This window comes from Myotis myotis, unplaced genomic scaffold, assembly GCF_014108235.1.
Source record: "Myotis myotis isolate mMyoMyo1 unplaced genomic scaffold, mMyoMyo1.p scaffold_m19_p_4, whole genome shotgun sequence".
NCBI classification, from domain to species: Eukaryota; Metazoa; Chordata; class Mammalia; order Chiroptera; family Vespertilionidae; genus Myotis; species Myotis myotis.
Window position 1 is genome coordinate 98,168,599 of NW_023416346.1, and position 21,023 is coordinate 98,189,621.

General features: G+C 38.8%; 1 protein-coding gene across 4 annotated transcripts in view; it reads right to left on the minus strand.

The window, feature by feature from the left end:
• Positions 1–9,025: 9,025 nt before the first annotated feature.
• Positions 9,026–21,023, minus strand: part of BRWD3 (bromodomain and WD repeat domain containing 3) — a 153,755-nt gene continuing 141,757 nt past the window's right edge. For all 4 annotated transcript variants that reach the window (XM_036304582.1, XM_036304583.1, XM_036304581.1 and 1 more), the window contains one exon: positions 9,026–14,784. In XM_036304582.1, the coding sequence (XP_036160475.1) occupies positions 14,030–14,784 (755 nt within the window). In that variant the 3' untranslated portion in view covers positions 9,026–14,029. The remainder of the gene's footprint in view (positions 14,785–21,023) is intronic.

The window sequence follows — 21,023 nt, forward strand, 5'->3', positions numbered from 1 at the left end:
AACCCCATTCCTTAAAAGTAGAGAGGAGAAATCCACCATGTAACAACACATGAGTCCTTAGTTAAATTTCTTGAATATTTTCCCACTAATAATCATATATACTATAACAGACTTGTTATAAAATTCAAATTACCAGGGTTTCAAATTCAGTTTTACTGTATTTATGGAGTTATTCAAACCCCACTATCAGACTGCTCTGAAGTCTTAATTAGGAAAAGAAGTCCAAATCATTAAAATGATACCAAAGAATAACTGGCATAAGAAAGGCGAAACACTAAATGTTTTATTTGTGAAATGGTCTTATTTTCCCTGGATATTTCTGATTCGGGGCAATTTTTAAAAATGAGGGTGCAAAGGAAGAGTGACAAATTAAACAAGTAAAACTAAGAGGTAGTGTTAGAGGCACCGCTCAATACCAGAGAGGTGTTACTGGACAGTCCCCTGAGTTAGAGCGGGTTGTCCCCAACCTCGATTCTTCTCTTTGTGTTGTGATGAAGTCAATTTTATAAACACAAGCATGCACCTTTATTAAACAAGCAAGGAAATCTATACATCTGGCAATCCAAGAGTTGGGTGGGGGGGTCTGTCTATAGGTCTCAAAATTGCTCTGCTAAATATTTTTCTATAGATTCTCAAGGTCCCATTTTACTTTGCTGTGGCCTTCCTAGAATTCACAAGAAGTACCTTGTAATTTTATCTTGCCAAGTCTTGAGACTGCTGGCTTCTCTACTTAAGGAGTAAAACTGCCCTTCCCCCACCCCACCCCCGCCCCTCCCCTTCCCTTTCTGCAGTCTCTCCTTAGGGAGGCTTTTAATCATTTGCTCTCAAGTGTCCTTGGCTGGGGAAGATAATGGCTTGTTATTTACAAACTAGATGCTAATTGCCCACACTGTTTGGCCTTGTTTAAACTTTTTATTGCAGTTTCCCTACTCCACTTGCCCTGGAATTTTCCTAGCTTTTCACTGCCCTGTAAGAGTACTTCAAAGAATGTTTTAAAACTCTCACCCCCACCCCAACAAAGAAAAAAAGAAACAAAAACAAAAACTTTCCAAAACAAGAGCCCTGAACTAAGTTAAACTCATGGGTTAAGCCAGGAACCCTGAAGCACTCTCTGAGAACTGTACCTGAAACCCATTAAACTCAGAAAGGGAAAAAGTTCTAGATTTTGCAACTGGCAAGAGAACATACATAGCATGTAGAAAATAGCAATAACTGATAAGTTTTGTATCATGCACTGTAAAGCACACCTGTGTACATTATTAGCAGAACTAATCTAGAAAGATAGGAGTAAATTCTCTACATTTTTCTTGGGCATTTACCCTTGTGTCAGTTTGCATAAGAAATTAACTTTAAGAGCTCCATTCATTTTTCTACTTCCAAACCCCATACCTTTAAAAATTTCAGCTCCTAACTAACATCTCCCTAAAGTACTGTGAGGTATAAAGATCCACACCTCAATGTCCTCTTTTTAAATGATCTTAGCCAGAATCAAAAGGAAATGTGATCTTCAAGGTACACATGCCTGATTTTGGAGTCCATTTCATGGAGAATGGAAGGAGGAAAATGGAACCAAAATCATCCCACTAATCCTATCTAATAAAAGAGAAACATGGTAATTGGCGTACGACCGCTACCCTTCCCATTGGCTAATCAGCGAGATATGCAAATTAACTGGCAGCCAAGATGGCGGCCGGCAGCCAGGCAGCTTGAAACTAACATGAGGCTTGCTTGCTTCAGTGACGGAGGAAACCAACGTTCCCCGCCTGCCTTGCCGGCCTCTGAGCCTGCAGTTTGAACATTGTGACAAATATAGAAGCTAAAAAAACCCCCAGAAACCTGCTTTCAGCGAGCCAGGATCTCAGAGCTGGAGTTGATACAGAGTTTCGATTATAGAACCTAAACAAACCAGATACCTACTTTCAGCAGCTGAGGCCTCAGAGCTGGAGCCAAGCCTCAGAGCTAAAGCTGGCCCAGAATAAAAAAAAGAAAAAAAAGAAAAAAAAGAAAAAAGGAGCGGTTGGGAGCTTCAGTCCCAGCCTGAAAACAGCCCTCAGCCCCTCACCCAGACTGGCCAGGAACCCCAGTGGGGACCCCCCACCCTGATCCAGGACACCCTTCAGGGCAAACCAGCCAGCCCCCACCCATGCACCAGGCCTCTATTCTATATAGTAAAAGGGTAATATGCCTCCCAGCACCGGGATCAGCGGAGCCGCGAGGCCTCCCAGCACCAGGATCAGCGTGATAGGGGGCAGCGCCCAAACCCTCTGATGGCCCTGCGGCTCTGTGTGTGCCAGGGGGTGGGGCCACAACCTCCCTATTGGCCCTGCTCTGTTCCTGACAGGGGAAAGCGCCCCAACCCCCTGATCAGCCCTGCTCTGTGCCTGATAGGGGGGAGCTCCCCAACCCCCTGATCGCCCTGTGGCTCTGTGTGTGACAGGGTGCGGCGCCCCAACTCCCCCATCCCTCGGGCCCTACTCTGTGTGTGACAGGGTAGAGCCATAACCTCCCCATCGGCCCTGCCCTGAGTGTGAGAGTGGTGGCTCCCCAACCCCCTGATCGGCCCTGCTCTGTGGGTGATAGAGGGTGGTGCCCCAACACCCCCACCCCACGGGCCCTGCTCTGTGTGTGATGGGGTAGAGCCATAACCTCCCCATCGGCCCTGCCCTGAGTGTGACAGTGGCAGCGCCCCAACCCCCTGATCGGCTCTGCTCTGTGCATGACAGGGGGGAGCTCCCCAACCCCCTGATGGGCCCTGCTCTGTGCGTGACAGTGGGTGGCACCGCAACCTCCCCATCGACCCTGCCTTGAGTGTGACAGGGGGCGGTGCCCCAAACCCCCAATCGGCCCTACCCTGTGCGTGACTGAGGGTGGCATCGCAACCTCCCAATCCGCCCTGCTCTGTGCATGACAGGGGGCAGCGCCCCAACTCCCCAATCGGCCCTGCTCTGAGCCCAACAAGGGGCTGCACCTAGGGAGCAGGCCTAAGCCAGCAGGTCGTTATCTCCTGAGGGGTCCCAGACTGCGAGAGGGCACAGTCCGGGCTGAGGGACACCCCCTCCCCCCTGAGTGCACAAATTTTTGTGCACTGGGTCTCTAGTCCTATATAATAAAAGAGAAACATGTAAATTGACCATACCTCCACTACGCTCACCAGCCAATCAGGAGTGAGTATGCAAATTAACCCAACAAAATGGACATACTCGGGACCCAGGCCACTCCTAGCCTGTAGGCCTGCACATAGGCCCTGAATGGCCAGGGTCCCAGAATACCCCTGGCCACTCCAGGCCTCTGGGCGCAGGCGCCAAGCAGATGTTCCCACCCCGTGGCCGTTTGCACATGTGCTGGCGCCAAATGGTGGCCTGAGTCCACGCCTCCCAGCGTGGCGCCCACAATGCAGGGCTGCCAGTCTGGAAGGTGTGCCCCCAACAGCAGCCACCATGCACGCGGCCCGGAGTCTCTGTGTGCCCCCCAGCCCAGCACCCACAATGCGCGGGGCTGGCTGTTGGACTCAGGGGCGTGTGGAGACCCGGTGGCCACCCTGCATGCAGCCCAGAGTCTCCACACGCTCCCCAGCCCTGGCGTCCACAATGCGGAGGGCTGGCTCCTGGCCTCAGGGGCGTATCCCCCCCAGTGGGGGGGAAACGCCCCTAGCCCAGTGGACACAAAACAGGGGTCCTCTGTGCATGTGCTGTAGAGGAAACACCTTTTACTTTTTTTACAGTATATTTTATTGATTTTTTTTTACAGAGAAGAGGGGTGAGGGATAGACAATTAGAAACATCAATGAGAGAGAAACATCAGCTGCCTCCTGCACACTCCCCACTGGGGATGTGCCCTCAACCAAGGTACATGCCTTTAACAGGAATCAAACCTGGGACCCTTCAGTCTGCAGGCCAACGGTCTATCCACTGAGCCAAACCAGTTCGAGTGTAAACACCTTTTCTGACCACTCATTGGCTAAGCTCCCTGTATGCCACCACTTGCAGTGTTCTTGGTAACTTGGCTTATAAGAATCTAAGAAGGTAATCTAGGGTTTTCCACCACTCCTGGAGGAAAAAACAAAAGTCCGCTGCTGGATGGGGCTAAGAAATGTCATATCCTGCCCTACCTGGTTTGGCTCAGTGGATAGAGCCTCGTCCTGCTGACCGCAGGGTCTGGGTTTGATTATGATCAAGGGCATGTACCAGGGCCCAGGTCAGGGCTCATGCAGGAGGCAACCAATCAAAGTGTCCCTCTCACACTGATGTTTCTCTCTGTCTCTCCCTCTCTCTTCCACACTCTCTAAAAATCAATGGAAACATATCCTCAGGTGAGGAGTAAAAAAAAAAAGAAATGTCATATCCTATGAAAGACACATCTTGAAAATGCCTAAAGAAAGTTGCCATTTTTTTGTGGTGAAGGGACTGGAGTCCGTGTTGATGAAAACACCTGGCGGCTGCGGTGGCTGGCAGTGGCTGCAGCAACAGGGTTATGGGGCTAGTGCCTTCCCCTGACCAGCCCAGTCGCCTCCTGCAGAGGGAGGCCAGACAAGCCGTCAGTAGGATACCCCCTAAGGGCTCCCAGTTTGTGAGAGGGGGCAGGCTGGGCTGAGGGACTCCCCTCTGCCCCAGTGCACAAATTTCGTGCACCGGGGCACTAGTAAGATATAAAAGCAAAGATGAGAAACCTAGAAGCAGCTATTTTGGATGAATCAAGGCATTTCTCTTTACTAGCTGTGCGACCTGTGGCAAATAACTTGATTTCATTGAAACTCATTTTTCTGAGATGAAAATTAAACTTACTGATAGTATCATTCTGGTGATTGCAAGTATGTGGGGTTTGAGTAAGCCTATAAACTGTAAAGCTCTTCTTTAAAATTACAGTGCTTGTCATATAGAAGAAACTTATAAATGGCGAACCTTTTGCGCTCAGCGTGTCAGCATTTTGAAAAACCCTAACTTAACTCTGGTGCCGTGTCACATATAAAAATTTTTTGATATTTGCAACCATAGTAAAACAAAGATTTATATTTTTGATATTTATTTTATATATTTAAATGCCATTTAACAAAGAAAAATCAACCAAAAAAATGAGTTCGCGTGTCACCTCTGACATGCGTGTCATACGTTTGCCATCACTGGACTAGACAAAATGAACATTTTTTTAATATAAAAGGCTTGCTCTAATTTATAAATTAAAATTTAACAAATGGGAGCAATTCAGAACTACCAGCAATTCATTATTAACATTTTAGATGAACACTATCCAAACATAACAAAATATCCCCCTAAAAATGACCTACTTTCCAATTTGGGCTTCAATTTCATTTTAACATGATATCCTAAATTAAAAAAAAAAAAATAAAACAAATACCTTAAGAGAGTTTTACTGGTGATGGAAGAAGACTTGACTTGGGGTAATAAACACACAGTAAAATATACAAATGATGTATTTTAGTTAACCAATGTCATCCCAATACATTAGATTTAAAAAGATAGTTTCAGTGCCTTAAATTACTTGATTACACAATATGCCTAATATAAATTGACATACTGCTATACAAACTCTATTTAGAATTGTAACATGACAACAATTAGGTTTTGCTTAATTCTTTCACCTTTATCACCCCAATAAATTCAATAAATTTTTTTTTAAAAGTAACCCTGGCTGATGTGGCTCTGTTGGTTGGGTATCATCCTGTGCACTGAGTGGTTGCTGGTTTTAATTACCAGTAGGGTGTATGCAGGAGGCAAACTATTTCTCTCCTTTTTGCTCTCTAAAAAAAGAAAAAATCAGCAAAAATATTTTTAAAAATATTAAACACAGAAACATCCCTAAAATTAATAAATTCCACATAATATTAGTAACCTAAATAAAAGAATTTCAATTGTTTTGATTTCTTAAAATATTACTATAAAACATTCTCTGAAGAGAATCATAAAGATGATGAGCAGGCAAGCTGACAATGAAAAATTTATAAATTAGCCCAACCAGTGTGGTCGGCAGTTGAGCATAGACTCATGCACCAAGAGGTTGCTGGTTCGATTCCTGGTCAGGGCACATGCCTGGGTTGCAGGATCCATCCCCAGTAGGGGCTGTGCAGGAGGCAGCCAATCGGTGTTTCTCTCTCATCCATGCTTTTCTCTCCCTCTCCCTTCCTCTCTTTCTAAAATCAATTTTTAAAAAATTTACAAAATAATGAAAGGGTATTAGCTTCAAAAAGTTGCTTTTTAAAAATCTCCAATATCAAATTTAACTGTTAATAATTAATAACTTAGTTAAAATTATCTATTAAATATTTGTAATCTGCTGTCTAGAGGTAACTTTACTAAGGGAATTGCCACAGCTGGCAAAGGAAAACATACTAAAGTTACAAAGAAAGAAAAGAAAAAACAAGTTTCCTTAAAATTTTGGGAAAACATTAACATCATAAAAAGTTCATTTCATTTAATATTATATTTGGTTTGCCAGTAACATGTAACATAAAAAATCCTTTAAGTATTTATATAAAGGACCTAAGATAGCAACTGTAAGTTTATGGTCTTAAATATCCCAAGAAAACCAACTCAAAGGCTCAATATACTGGTTTCAATTTATTTTGTGCATGTTTTGAAAGTAGCTGTAAACTGTCAGGGATGTGTAATTGACAGAGTATTTGTTCTTGCCCTTCTCAGCTAGGAAAAAAAAAAAAGACTCTTCTGAACACTGCTTTAATATCTGTTACAAAATTTATTTACTTATTCTATTCAAAAATCTTAGCAAATGAAGTCAGAAAACATCAAAGCCTGCCAAGAAAGAATTTTTTTAAAATATATTTTATTGATTTTTTACAGAGAGGAAGGGAGAGAGATAGAGAGTTAGAAACATCGATGAGAGAGAAACATTGATCAGCTGCCACCTGCACATCTCCTACTGGGGATGTGCCCGCAACCCAGGTACATGCCCTTGACCATAATCGAACCTGGGACCTTTTAGTCCGCAGTCCAATGTTCTATCCACTGAGCCAAACTGGTTTCGGCGAAGAAAGAATTTTAATGTACATTTTTATATCTTTAAAGAGGGCTATGTTTAATCAATCATACAACTAAATGCACATACCAAACAACAGATCCCCACTTCAACTTCCAAATATTGTGAAAATTTGGGCTACTTTCTCTGCCAGAGGATACATCAGAAAACAAAGGTAATATTTTTTTTTCTAAATGCCTCATTTTTTTGGTCCTAAATATACAAAACAGACAATGTATATATAAAACATGCAGTCCAGTCTTTGGCCAACTTACTTACCTTCAACTGAGTGAAGTTCTTGCCATTGGGAAGAAAATTCTGGGTAATTTACAGGTGCATAAAATAGGATGAATGTTCCTATTAGGGCTTTCAGTTCCTGGCTCAAAAGTTACCTCCCACCTTACTTCTTCCCCTCCTCACTTACATTGACTTAAAGGAACATTTGTAGTATAGCTAAGCCTCTGTGGGCAATCTATATATATAAAAGCCTAAGTGACTGTCCGACTGGTAGCTATGATATGCACTGACCACCAGGGGGCAGATGCTCAACACAGGAGCTGCTGAGCTGTGACGACTTGGCAGCTGTTTCTTGGGTGAAGCACTTGGACCCAGAGAGGAGTGAGCCAGACTCCGGGGGGCGCCACCTGAGAACTGCCCTCTCACAATCTGGGACCCCTCAGGGGATGTCATGGATTCCTGCAGGCCAGGCCAAGGGGCCACACCAGCGCACAAATCCGTGCACCGGACCTCTAACCCCGTGGTCGGCAAACTGTGGCTCGCAAGCCGCATGCAGCTCTTTGGCCCCTTGAGTGTGGCTCTTCCTAAGCCTTAGGAGTACCCTAATTAAGTTAATAACAATGTACCTACCTATATAGTTTAAATTTAAAAAATTTGGCTCTCAAAAGAAATTTCAATTGTTGTACTATTGATATTTGGCTCTGTTGACTAATGAGTTTGCTGACCACTGTTCTAACCCATTGGCTCCCCACCGGGCCTCTAAGCCCATTCAGAGGTCATGGGTCTGGCCTTTACAGAAACTTTTTTGACTCAATTAGCTAAATGATGAGACGTGCAGGACCTACTGGCTGCGGCCAGACATCTAGCACCTGCACCATCCGCTTAATATCAATTTCCAGTGGAGGCAGTGAATTTTCCCACTACCACTCTCAGTGCAGCTTCCCTCCTTCTGGGCGGGACAGTAGCACCAGCAGGCAACCTCCGGTTAGGGAAGGAGGCGAAGGAGGAGGTTCCCACCACCACAGGACTCCACCTGGACAGAAGGGCCTGGGCCAGAACCTGACATTAAGCAGGGTCCTGCCCTAGGCTGACTAGATTCCAGGCTAAGTAAATCCTGTTTGCTAAATAATTGCATTTTGCAGCTAAATTCCCACAAGTCGTCAGTTACCGCCAAACTTCGGGTAAAGTGAGATGAAAGAAGCAAGATAAATACAGACAGAAAGTTACATAATATTGGGAGAAGAGAGGAGGGAGCCCGATTCTGGAATGCATCACCCAAGAACCGCCCTCTCACAATCCGGGACCCCTCGGGGGATGTCGGAGAGCTGGTTTTGGCCTGATCCCCACAGGCCAGGCCAAGGGACCTGTGCACCGGGCCTCTAGTTATACTATAATTAAAAATGTGAGGGTTACATAGCTCAGTTGTTAAAACTTATAAGCTATAAAGACATTATAAATCTATTCATTTCAAAAAGCTCTACAAATCAAAATGTTGATTCAAGCTTTAATGCAGCAAGCAACCTACATTTAAAAAATGTTAATATATTTATTACCTAAAAGTGATCCAGAATATCTGTAATGACAAAAGCAAAAAAAGACTAATTTTTCTTTGATAGTAGAAAGTACCTAGGTCCTCAGATTAAAAACAATAAAATACTAAATGACAAAGAAACAAGAATGGACCCAAGAGCTACATGTTATAAACTCTGAAGCTGGATAATGAGAAGGTAACTCCATATTTCTTTCTTCTTGTTAATTTATCTCTAGTACCTAAGGCACAAAGCAGCAAGACTGCAACTGATTCCAAACAACTTGGAATTTTATTGTAAACATCCCATAAAGAATGGCAACAAATTAGTTCAGTATTTTTTGTCTTTGAAGATAATTGCTTATAATGACTTACAACTGCCAAACAAAACATCTCTTATAAACCAAGCCAGGCTAGTTTACCTTTCTTTACTGAATTTCAGTTTAATGGACATTTTGCCCACATACAACATCACAGCAACTATTAACTGAATGATTTTCCATCTTAAAACTTATGTATACTAAGAACAAACATAAGGTACAGCTTTGTTAATACTTTGTAAAGGATTACAAAAGACAAGGATGATAAGTTACAGGACAAAGAAATAAATTACTGATTGCCATCACCACAGTATTGTTTAAAGAACTAACATTTATAGTACTGCCTAATGTGTATCTGGTGACATATGTAAAAAACACATTTCCCAACTGGGTTTCTAAATATTTTTTGTATGTGAACTTAAAAGTCAATTACCAATGGCGACTTTAATATGTATCAATAGTTTTATTTTTTTAGAAAATACTTGTCATGCTTTTATATGTCAAAGTCTGATATTCTAGACTTAATTAAGATAGGAATAATAAATGGGTATACATATAAATAAACAAACACACCTTAAGTCTAAACTGCAGGGCCTTTCTACTGTACTTCTCCCACCATGAATCATAAATTACCAGTCTTTTTGAAGTGTGCTAAATTAGGTAAAATCATTGCAGAAAGAGAAATAAGGATAAAAGTAAGCAAGAGAGGAATGGTGAAAAAGGAAATAATCACGGGTAAGGCTACAAGAAATTGAGGGCAATCCGCAGTCCACAAAATATAGCACATTGAAAAAAATTAAAATTTGTATTAGAATTTAATCAGAACTTGGTAAACTTGGTAATTAAAATTTGGTTAAAGAAACTTCACTAAAAGCAAAGAAGCATGAAAATATTTTCATACTAATTTTTAAAACAAGCCTTAAAAGTGATCTTAGAATATTCTATTTTCAACAGAACATTCACATAGCCTCATGTACCACAAAAATGTTGGGGATGGGGATAACATTTAAAACAATGAACTTTAAAATGTCAAAAGTTTCGTTTCTTTCCCCAGAACTAAAAGGCTGGACATCAAAATATACTAAAAATTACACAGGATTTAAGTCTCCTTTTGGTGAATGTGAAAATTCGAACTTTAAAGGTAAGTACCAGTTGGTAAATGTGCATAAAATAATTTCGAAGATATATGTGTGTTTTATATAAGATGTTTAATTTATCACTACCATAAACATACAAATTTTGAAAAATGCTCAAAAAATTTTTATCAGGAAGTGAGAAGTGGCATTCACATCTTTCTCTTTAAATCACTGTTATTGTCTGATGACAACCTATAGGATTACAAAAAAAAAAAATACAGCAAAAAAGATTAATCACTCAAATTTATTTCAAATTATTGGGAAGCTGAGTTAACTATCTGAGCACACAGTTGTACGAATGGGATTTCTGAATTTTACTATGGGAGAAACAATGTGCTATATGGAATAATTCTAGTACAAGCCTGATCTCTGGTAAGGGAAACCAACAAGAAACAAATGAAAGAAGGGCAAATTAAAAGAAAATATAGGACAGGTGTATAGAACAAAACCTAGATTGTTTATCTAGAAGGTATAACAAAATGAATGATCAAGTAGTACACACACACATTCACACACACACACACACACACACACACACACACACACATGCTAAGCGCTTTACAACAGGCAAAGAATTGGTAGACAGTGATATTATTTTTTATGTCTGAGATAAAGTGTGCCAAGTTGGACACAATCTACATACATACATGGGTGTATGCGTGCGTGCGCGCGCACGCACACACACACACACACACACACACACACACGGAAAAATTTAGTCACTAGGCTAACAGGCTAGTGAATGTTTTAGAGAGCATCCGAATCTGGAAGAGATACACACAGCAAGCCATAGAAAACACACACAATTCTGTTTTCATAAACATATACCATGCTAAGATCTTAAAGCTGGGAATTAATGTTATTAGCATTCATGAGAAATATTACAGGTCGCTGACTACTAATACCTAGCATAAGATTAGGCTTATACATCTGTATGCTCTCATGAACCTAAATATAACAGTGGTTTTTTTCTTAGCAATGCATTTAACATTTAGACTTTTCTTCAACCTTCTTAGCTCATTTCCGACTTGCTTTGCTATGACTGAACCCAGATCTTATTTAGGTTAAAGGGCCTCTAAAAAATTAAAGCGATAATATAGTCAATGTGATATAAATTACATCACATTCACAGGAGGCAGTGCTACAAAATAAGCGAAGTATAAATTGGGGGAAAGTCCAGATATAAAAGTAAAAATACATCTTCCAAACTTTTAATTTCACAATTATTAAAATAATTTGCATGCAAACAGAAATGATCTGTTTGTTTTATAATAAATGATAACTATGCTCATCTAAAACACCCTGGTGACTAACTCTTTAAATCTTAATAACTGAAACCAACATTACAGCAAAATGCTGTCACTAGTATTTTCACAGTATTTCACTACATATAAAATATGCTAAAAATGTCTTTAGCCTTGTTATTCTAAGTATCTAAACCTAGAAAATCTTGACATTTGGGGGATTAATGTGGCATTTTTATTTTTCAAAATAAATTATAAATAAAGCTTCAGACAGCTAAAATCACATAGATGGCATTCTTCTACATTTCAAGAGGTCAGGTCTTCATAGAAGAATGTCAACAAAGGGTTTCACACTAAAAAGATACACATGATACTCATTTGGGTATATCCATGAATTTAAGTAACTGTTACTTTGATTAGGGTAGGCCAAAGTATTATTGATTCCAGGAAAACACAGGCACAAATTTAGCCTAAATGCCCAAGAGATGAAAAACTAAAAAAAAACCAAAAAAACATATCTTAGCAAAAATCAAATGTAGAGTTTCAAATATGAACATTTTTTAATCTATACTATGGTTAAAAGTGGCAGTTGATTTACAACCAGAAGTAGTTTTGGTTTAGTGAAAAAATGACTAAAAAAAAAAAATAATCTTGATCTACTCTCCAGTAACAGAATTTAGTGCCATTAACAATTCACAAGAATACTTTCTTAAAGCCTGAACAATTCTACTGCAAGTGAAAATTGCTTAAAGATGTTAGTCCAAGAATAACCCCCACCTGACCCAATCAAAAAAGCAAAGTTATGTGTGTACTCCTTCCTCTGCACTTAAGGATTTTTCAGATGCATGAAATGATTGAAAGCATGAAACAAACACATTAGCTTAAATATCCTGGGATTATTAGGTGTACATTAAAAAGTTTCTTTTATCCCACAAATCTGTTCTAAGTGCAATAAATCTGCTGTTACAAAAAAAAAAAAAAGAGATCAATATATTCCCTTCCACCTCAAAAATCTAAGTATCTAACAAATTTGCAAACTCTCGAATTTACGGAATAAAAATGACCTTGGAACTCAAGCTCACTTATAGAACTATGTGCACTCTACTGCTGTAAACAAGACCATAAGGGTTGAAAAATTTTTTTCACCTCTAAAATAATAACTCAGAATATCAGTATGCAGTGCAATGAGGTTCTTTTCTGAAAGATTATAACAAAAGAACCTTTTGGAATGGTATGAGCAGAACCTATGTATATTGATTCAAAATATTAGTTAGCCGAAACATTCCAACTCAAACTAGGTGTTTTGTTATATTTTGAAATTCAAATGAAAACCATTCTCTCACAGCTGTTAAATAGTAAGTGGCAGCAGGTATATATATATATATATATATATATATATATATATATATATGCAGTCACCCAAGTCTACTTACATAAATATGTTCTAAGAAAAGTCTAATATAGAGTATACTATACTTATACAAGTTTGTTAATTACAACCATTAATTTGAGAGCTAATATGATTAACAACCTCTCAGCTTATAACTTATGAATATTTATTTTCACCAAGCTTGTTCTATTTCTCCTTAGTCAATGAATAACTGTATCTATTTTCCTTAATGCTTCCAGTAGTTGTAGTTAATAGAGGTAGCTGAGCTACTATTCAAAGAAGTTATTTTTTTGTGGATGAGGATTGTTCAAATGTTTAAGGTATCCTTGAAGCTACACAAGTTCTATTAATGCAACAAAATATAATAGGAAAAAGAAAATGGATGCAAGAAACTTTTGCATTTGGCACCTTGTCTAGATTGATACCTCAAGTATTCTTTTTTAATAAAGTTAATGCACACATCAGAACACACCACAAAGATTTGCTACGTATTTACAAGGCACCAACCCTTTCTCACCTTTAACATGAATTAAGCAAATCAATGAAAAGCATATCAAGATCCCCCCACCCCCCCCCCCAAAAAAAAACTGTAGTATAAATATATACTTCAGTTCAGTACAATTATTGAAAGTTTGGCCTGGGAAGAGTAAAATAATCCAGATCGTTCTTACAATATAGAAACTGTAAACATTTAATAGCTGCCTTTAGGATTGGTGTATTGTGCAAAAGTTATTATTACTGGGTACAGGAATCAAAATGGCAAAAACAAACTATATAAAACTCTGTAAGAAGCTGCTATACTTCTGTGATACAAAAGCAAAAGAGGGATAGTCTACTGAGATAAAAATGTCATGCTACTCTTAAGAAGCTGAATGCTCCTTTAATGTAGTAAATCTGTAGTGTGTCTGTGGTGTGTGTGTGTGTGTGTGTGTGTGTGTGTGTGTGTGTGTGTATGTGTGTGTGTGCACAGAATTTTTTAAAATTTAAGGCCTAATGAATAAGGCTTGTTTGAACAAATGAAGTGTGGAGATCAAAAGTCTTGAAACAAATGTGTACTGGCATAATGGAAAAGCACCAATGTGAAAGGAAGCGTAAGTCCCCACACAACTTGCTTTGTAGATATCCTGGTAAATTCCCTGCAGTAGAAGGCCATTGAATTTTTTAAATTATTCTAAATTTCTTAACTGTTAATAATTCCATCCCATGAGATGGCTAACCCTGGCTTTTTCTGTCATTTTACGCACTCTGCCTGATCTGGATGTACCAAGATTCAGAGGATCTTCAGTGGACACAAAATTGTCATTATCAGAATCATCATTATATAAAACAGTCCTCCTGCCTTGGTTTCTTGTTTTAATTCGTGGCAGTCTACTGAAACGTCCTGAAAACATGGTATCAAATTCATCATCAGCAATACGTGCACGTTTGGCTCTGGTGGCTCCTCTAGAAGCACCTCTTCCTCCTCTCCCTCTCCCTCTCCCTCTGGTACTACCTCCACCTCTTCCTCGACCCCCTCGTCCCCTGCCTCCTCTTCCTCTGCCTCCTCTACTCCATCTCCCCCATCTCCCCCATCTGCCCCTTCCTCCTGTGCCTCTTGTTTTCCAGTTTCTTTTTCCATTGGCATATTGCTTTCTGAGTTTTCTTTTAGGCCTGGTTTGTACAAACTTGCTATAGTCATGGTCTCCATCTACATAGTCTTGATCTGTTCTGGAAGTTGATTCAGAATCAGAATCAGAACCGCAGGTACTTTCAGAACTTAAACTGGATCCTAACTCTCCACTCTCTGAGGAGGATAAATGTGATTTCTCTTTTGATTCTTTCTTCTCTTTGTCTTCTCTTCCCATGCTTTCATCTTCTTCCGATGCACTAAGCAGTTTTCTCTTGATTCCTGTCCGGGGCTCTCTGCCATCACCATTTGTAACGGGTCCATCAAGGGAGTGATCTAAATCAAGATGAATGATTATTTAAAGTTAAGCTTTGACATTGGTAATATGGTTATTTGGGTTCAAAAGTAAAATAAGCAATCTATAAAAAATATTTATACCAAAAGATAGATGAGGTAAAAGCATAGAGAGTGTTGCAGTATGAATTTAAATCTGTTAGAAATGAAGAAGATAATAAAGTTCTGGTTTTGTCTGATTGCTTTTTTGAAGGGGGGATGTGGAAGGATGATGGCTGGTGAGGTAGCTAGGCAGAAATTTTAAGGGCTTGAACTCTAAAAAGAATTTTCTGGAAACATGTATCAGAATAATTTCATTCATTCACAGAATAAATATTTACTGATTATCTACTATGGCCCAGGCATTGCTTGGAGCTTGAAATGTGTCAATTATGAGACAAAGTCCTTGCTCTTTTAATTTATATTTTAGTAGGTCAAACTTGCTAGACAATGAAATGAACAATTAAAAAACAAAATTTTAATAATACGTTATAAATAAAAGAAGATAAAAATAGACTGTGAATGTGATGTTTGAGGGGTATTTTATACAGGAAAGACTTTTCTGCAGAGGTAGTATCTAAGAAAAGAACTGAATGAAGTTAGATCTGGGGAAAGAACATTCCATCAGAGGATATAGAAACTCAGTATAACTAGAGTGGAAGAGAAAAAAAAGAAAAGAGTAGTAGGAGATGAAGAATGATGGGATCTGATTTATATTTTTAAAAGAGTGCTGTGGGCCCTGGCCAGTGTGACTCACTTGGTTGGAGCATCATCGTGTACACCAAAAGGTGGCGAGTTTGATTCCTGGTTAGGCACATACCCAGGTTGTGGGTTCGTTCCCCGGTCAGGGTGCGTGCAGGAGGCAACCAATATCTCTCTCTCCTCTCTCTCTTTCACTCTCTCTAAAATCAATAAAAAGATATCCTCAGATGAGGATTTAAAAAAATACATAAATAAAAGAGTGCTATGGTTGCTGTATAGAGAATGGATTATAGAAGGGGATGATTGGAAGCAGAAATCAGCTGGGAGTCCATTTCAATAGTGAAGGTAACACATGATGAGGGATGTAAAAATAGAGGTGTTGAAAAATGACTGGATTTGGAATATTTCCTTCTAGCGGTGACACCAGAACAAACCTTTATTTTTAAATTTCCAACTGAGGACAATAGCTGATGGGTTGGATGTCAGGTGTTAAGCAAAGAATGAAGGTCAACTACTAGGTTTTATAGCCTGCAACTGGGTGAATGGTAGAGATGTTTTGCTAAGTTAGGGAACACTAAAGGAGGAATAGGTTTAGGCAAACTAGTGAAGAAATAAAGATTCCAGATTTAAATACTACCAGAGGCACAAGTAAATACATTTTTTTTAAAAAGAAAAAAGCAGGTGGATATACCAGTCTAGAGGCTCAGGGGAGGCTCAGAGCAAGAAATATAATTTTGGAAATTTTCAGTAACGATGACATTTACTGTCAAGAGAACTGAGAGCTCATTAAGAAAGCAAGTAAAGCAAGATGGTGGAAGATTAAGACTTGGGATATTTCAACATTTAAAGAATAGGCAAAGATAACTGGGAAGAATAACCAGTAAAGTAGGAAGAAAACAGAAGAGTATACTGGAAACAGTGGAAAAAGAAAAGCCTAGAGTTGAATGGCAACCAAAGATACAAGATTAATCTAATAGTCTTGGGGTTATAGACTAAATTACATTACCCTCCAAATTACATATATTGAAGCCCTAACCCCCAATGTGACTTTATTTGGAGATAGGGCCTTTAAGGAAGTTTTAATTAAAGTGAAATCACAAAAGTGGATCCTAATGAATTACGACTAGTGTCCTTATAAAAAGAACAGACACGAATGTTCCTTCTTTCTCCCCCTGTCTGTGGATGCACAGAGAAAAAGCCACATAAGGACACAGCAAGAAGGTGGCCATCAGCAAGCCAGGAAGAGACCCCATACCAGACACCAACCCTGCTGGGATCTTGACCTTGAACTTTGAGGCCTCAGAACTGTGAGGAAATAAATGTCTCTTTTAAGTATTTGAAAAGGTACGTAACATCACTAATTGTCAGGAAAATGCAAATCAAAACCATTAATGAGATATCACCTCACATCTGTTACTGTGGCTAGTGTCAAAAAAATGAAAGATAACAAGTGTTGGCAAGGATGTGGCAACAAGAGAACCCTTGCACATATTTGATGAGAATGTAAATTAGTAGAGCCATTATGAAAATCAGTATGGAGGTCCCTCAAAAAATTAAGAGCACTACCATATAACCCAGCAATTCCACTTCTGTTTATGTATCAAAAGGAATTTAAATCAGGATCTTGCAGGAATCTGTACCCCCTTATTCATTGCAGCATTATTCATAATAGGCAAGCTATGGAAATTATATATATAATGAGTTATTCAGCCTTAAAAAAAGAAGAAAATCTTGGCATTTGTGACAAGGATGAAGTTGGAAGACATTATGTTAACTAAGCAAAATAAGCAAGACACAGAGAAAGAACTATTGTATGATGTCATATGGTAATCTAAAATATAGTCATGCAGTGTATAACAATGTTTTGATAAATGAAAGACAGCATATATGATGGTGGTGTTCCCATAAGACTGTAATGGAGCTGAAAAATTGTTATCTATTGCTTACCATAGCCATGGTAATGACATCATGCAACACGTTTGTGGTTATGCTGGTGTAAAGAAACCTACTGCACTGCCAGTCATAGCAAAGTATATAATTATGTACAGTACATAATACTTGATAATGATAATAAATGACTATGTTACTGGTTTATGTATTTACTATACTATGTTTTTTAATTGTTATTTTATAGTGTACTCTTTTTACTTATAAAGTTTGCTGTAAAGCATATGTCATATTAACCCAGCAATAAGCAACCGCATGTTCACTGTGTTTCTAGATTGCATCATTATCTTGTGTTTGACTTAATCTTGTGTTGTTTTATACAGTAGCATGCTGTACAGGCTTGTAGCCTATGCCATATAGCCTAGATGTGTATTAGGCTATACAATCTAGGTTTGTAAACTTTATGAGGTCCACATGACAAGATCAGCTAAAGATGTGTTCTCATAACATATCCCTGCAGTTAAGTTCATAGAAGCTGAAAGCAAGATGGTAGTTGCCACGGGCTGGGAGAGGGGAAATGGGGAGGTGTTGGTCAAAGGGAACTAACATTCAGTTACTGAGGATGAATAAGTTCTAGATATCTAATGTACAGTATTGTGACAATAATGAACAATACTGTACTGCATATTTGAAATCTTCTAGGAGGATAGATCTTAAATTTTCTCAACAAACAGACACAATAATCATGTAGAGGTGAGATGTTAATTAGTTTGATTGTGGTGACCATTTCACAGTGTATGTGGATATTGAAACATCAAGTTGTACACTTTCGGATTCTCACAGCCAGTTGGCCTGGAGGTCAAATCCTCCTATTAACTACAAGAATCAAGGCTTAACTACAACAAGACTGCGCATAAAGACCACTAGGGGTTGCACCAAGAAAGCATAAAAAATGCAGAGACAAAGAAACAGGACGCAGATGTCAGAAATGGAAGATATAGAGCTCAAAACCACACTTTTAAGGTCTTTCAATAATTTTCTAAAAACTGCCGATAAATGTAGTGAGATCCTCAAGAAATCTAATGAGAACCTCGATGTTGTGATAAAGAACCAACTAGAAATTAAGCATACACTGACTGAAATAAAGAACATTATACAGACACCCAACAGCAGGCCAGAGGAGTGCAAGAATCAAGTCAAAGAATTGAAATGTGAAGAAGCAAAAAGCACCCAACCGGAAAAGCAAAATGAAAAAAGAATCCAAAAATACGAAGACAGTGTAAGGAGCCTCTGGGACAGCTTCAAGCGTACCGACATCAGAATTATAGGGGTGCCAGAAGAAGAGAGAGAGCAAGATATTGAAAACCTATTTGAAGAAATAATGACAGAAAACTTCCCCCACCTGGTGAAAGAAATAGACTTACAGGTCCAAGAAGTGCAGAGAACCCCAAACAAAAGGAATCCAAAGAGGACCACACCAAGACACATCATCATTAAAATGCCAAGAGCAAAAGACAAAGAGAGAATCTTAAAAACAGCAAGAGAAAGAAACTCAGTTACCTACAAGGGAATACCCATACAACTGTCAGCTGATTTCTCAACAGAAACTTTGCAGGCCAGAAGGGAGTGGCAAGAAATATTCAAAGTGATGAATGCCAAGAACCTACAACCAAGATTACTTTATCCAGCAAAGCTATCATTCAGAATTGAAGGTCAGATAAAGAGCTTCACAGATAAGGAAAAGCTAAAGGAGTTCATCACCACCAAACCAGTATTATATGAAATGCTGAAAGGTATCCTTTAAGAAGAGGAAGAGGAAGAAAAGGGTAAAGATACAAATTATGAACAACAAATATGCATCTATCAACAAGTGAATCTAAGAATCAAGTGAATAAATAATCTGATGAACAGAATGAACTGGTGATTATAATAGAATCAAGGACATAGAAAGGGAATGGACTGACTATTCTTGGGGGGGGGGGGGAGAAAGGGATGTGGGAGATGCAGGAAGAGACTGGACAAAAATCGTGCACCTATGGATGAGGACAGTGGGTGGGGAGTGAGGGCGAAGGGTGGGGGCAGGAACTGGGAGGAGGGGAGTTATGGGGGAAAAAAGAGGAACAAATGTAATAATCTGAACAATAAAGATTTAATTAAAAAAAAGTTGTACACTTTAAATATGTGCATTTTTTATGTCAATGATATCTCAATGAAGCAGCTAAAAATAACTGTTGTTTAAGCCAGCTAGTCTGCAGTGTCTTGTGTGACAACCCAAGCTGACTAAAATACTAGCTGATAGCAATAGAAACTGTAGATAAGAGATTTAAGTGGTATTAAAGAGTTGTAGAATTCACAAAACTTAGCAACTATCTGGATATGAGGAGTAAAAGGAGAGTCAAAGTAAACTGTAAAATTTTAAACTGGATGACTAGGAAGATGGTGGTACCATCAACTAAAATAGTGAGTATAGAAATACAAGCAAGCTTGAGAATGATGAATGATAAGCATCCAATGGAAATTTTTTAGGATGCACTTGGAAACGAGACTGGTAGAATAGAGATGTTAGGGTTAGATATGAATTTGGAGAGTCATCAGCATAAAGATAATTGATGTGGCAATTAGATTCCTTTATTTGTAGAAGACAAAAAAAGAAAAACAAAAGAAACAGAAACCATATCAGTGATGGCGAACCTATGACACGCGTGTCAGAGGTGACATGCGAACTCATTTTTTTGGTTGATTTTTCTTTATTAAATGGCATTTAAATATATAAAATAAATATCAAAAATATAAATCTTTGTTTTACTATGGTTGCAAATATAAAAAAAATTTCTATATGTGACACGGCACCAGAGTTAAGTTAGGGTTTTTCAAAATGCTGACACGCCGAGCTCAAAAGGTTCACCATCACTGGACTATATTAATACAGGAGAAACAGGGATATAAGAGAAGCAGTACTATAGAAGCCAGGCAGTAGAGTTCCTAGAGGGTAGTCAACAGCATGCAATGATATAGATAGATCAAGGATATAGGACTATGAAAAGGATACTGGTCAGTGAAGACAACTTTTATAGAGTGGTGGGGGCAGAAGCCAGACTATAAAGGGTATATGAATGTTTAGATGGAAAGAAAACAGAGGCAGGAAGTATAAGCTACACTTTCTAAAAGCCTGATAATGAAGGAAAGGGCACAATGAGAGGTGGCATAAGTATGTAACATGCAGCTGGAAAAAAAGAGAGAGTAAAGATAAAAACTGGGGAAAATAAATGCAATAACTATCTTCAAATAATCAGATATGTAATAATATTTCTCATGCAACTAATATAAAATATATCTTTAGAAAGTATTTTTGAGTCATTTGATACTTCAATTAACAATGGATAAGCTACTTGATTTTTCAATAAAATGTATATAAAATAAAAATATAGACTACTATAAAGGTATTTCTAAAAACATAGCAAATGTTCCTCACAAACTTCAAATAGATGAACACATTAGAAGTTTCGTTGAACATGTTCAAGGTCCATAACATAGTGCTAAGTATAAGAAGAAAGTCTACATAACAATAACCTTCAGCTATTTATAAATGATGTCCCCTGACACGGTGCAAAAAAAAAAAAAAATGCACGTGATAATGAATTATTGGGTCAGTG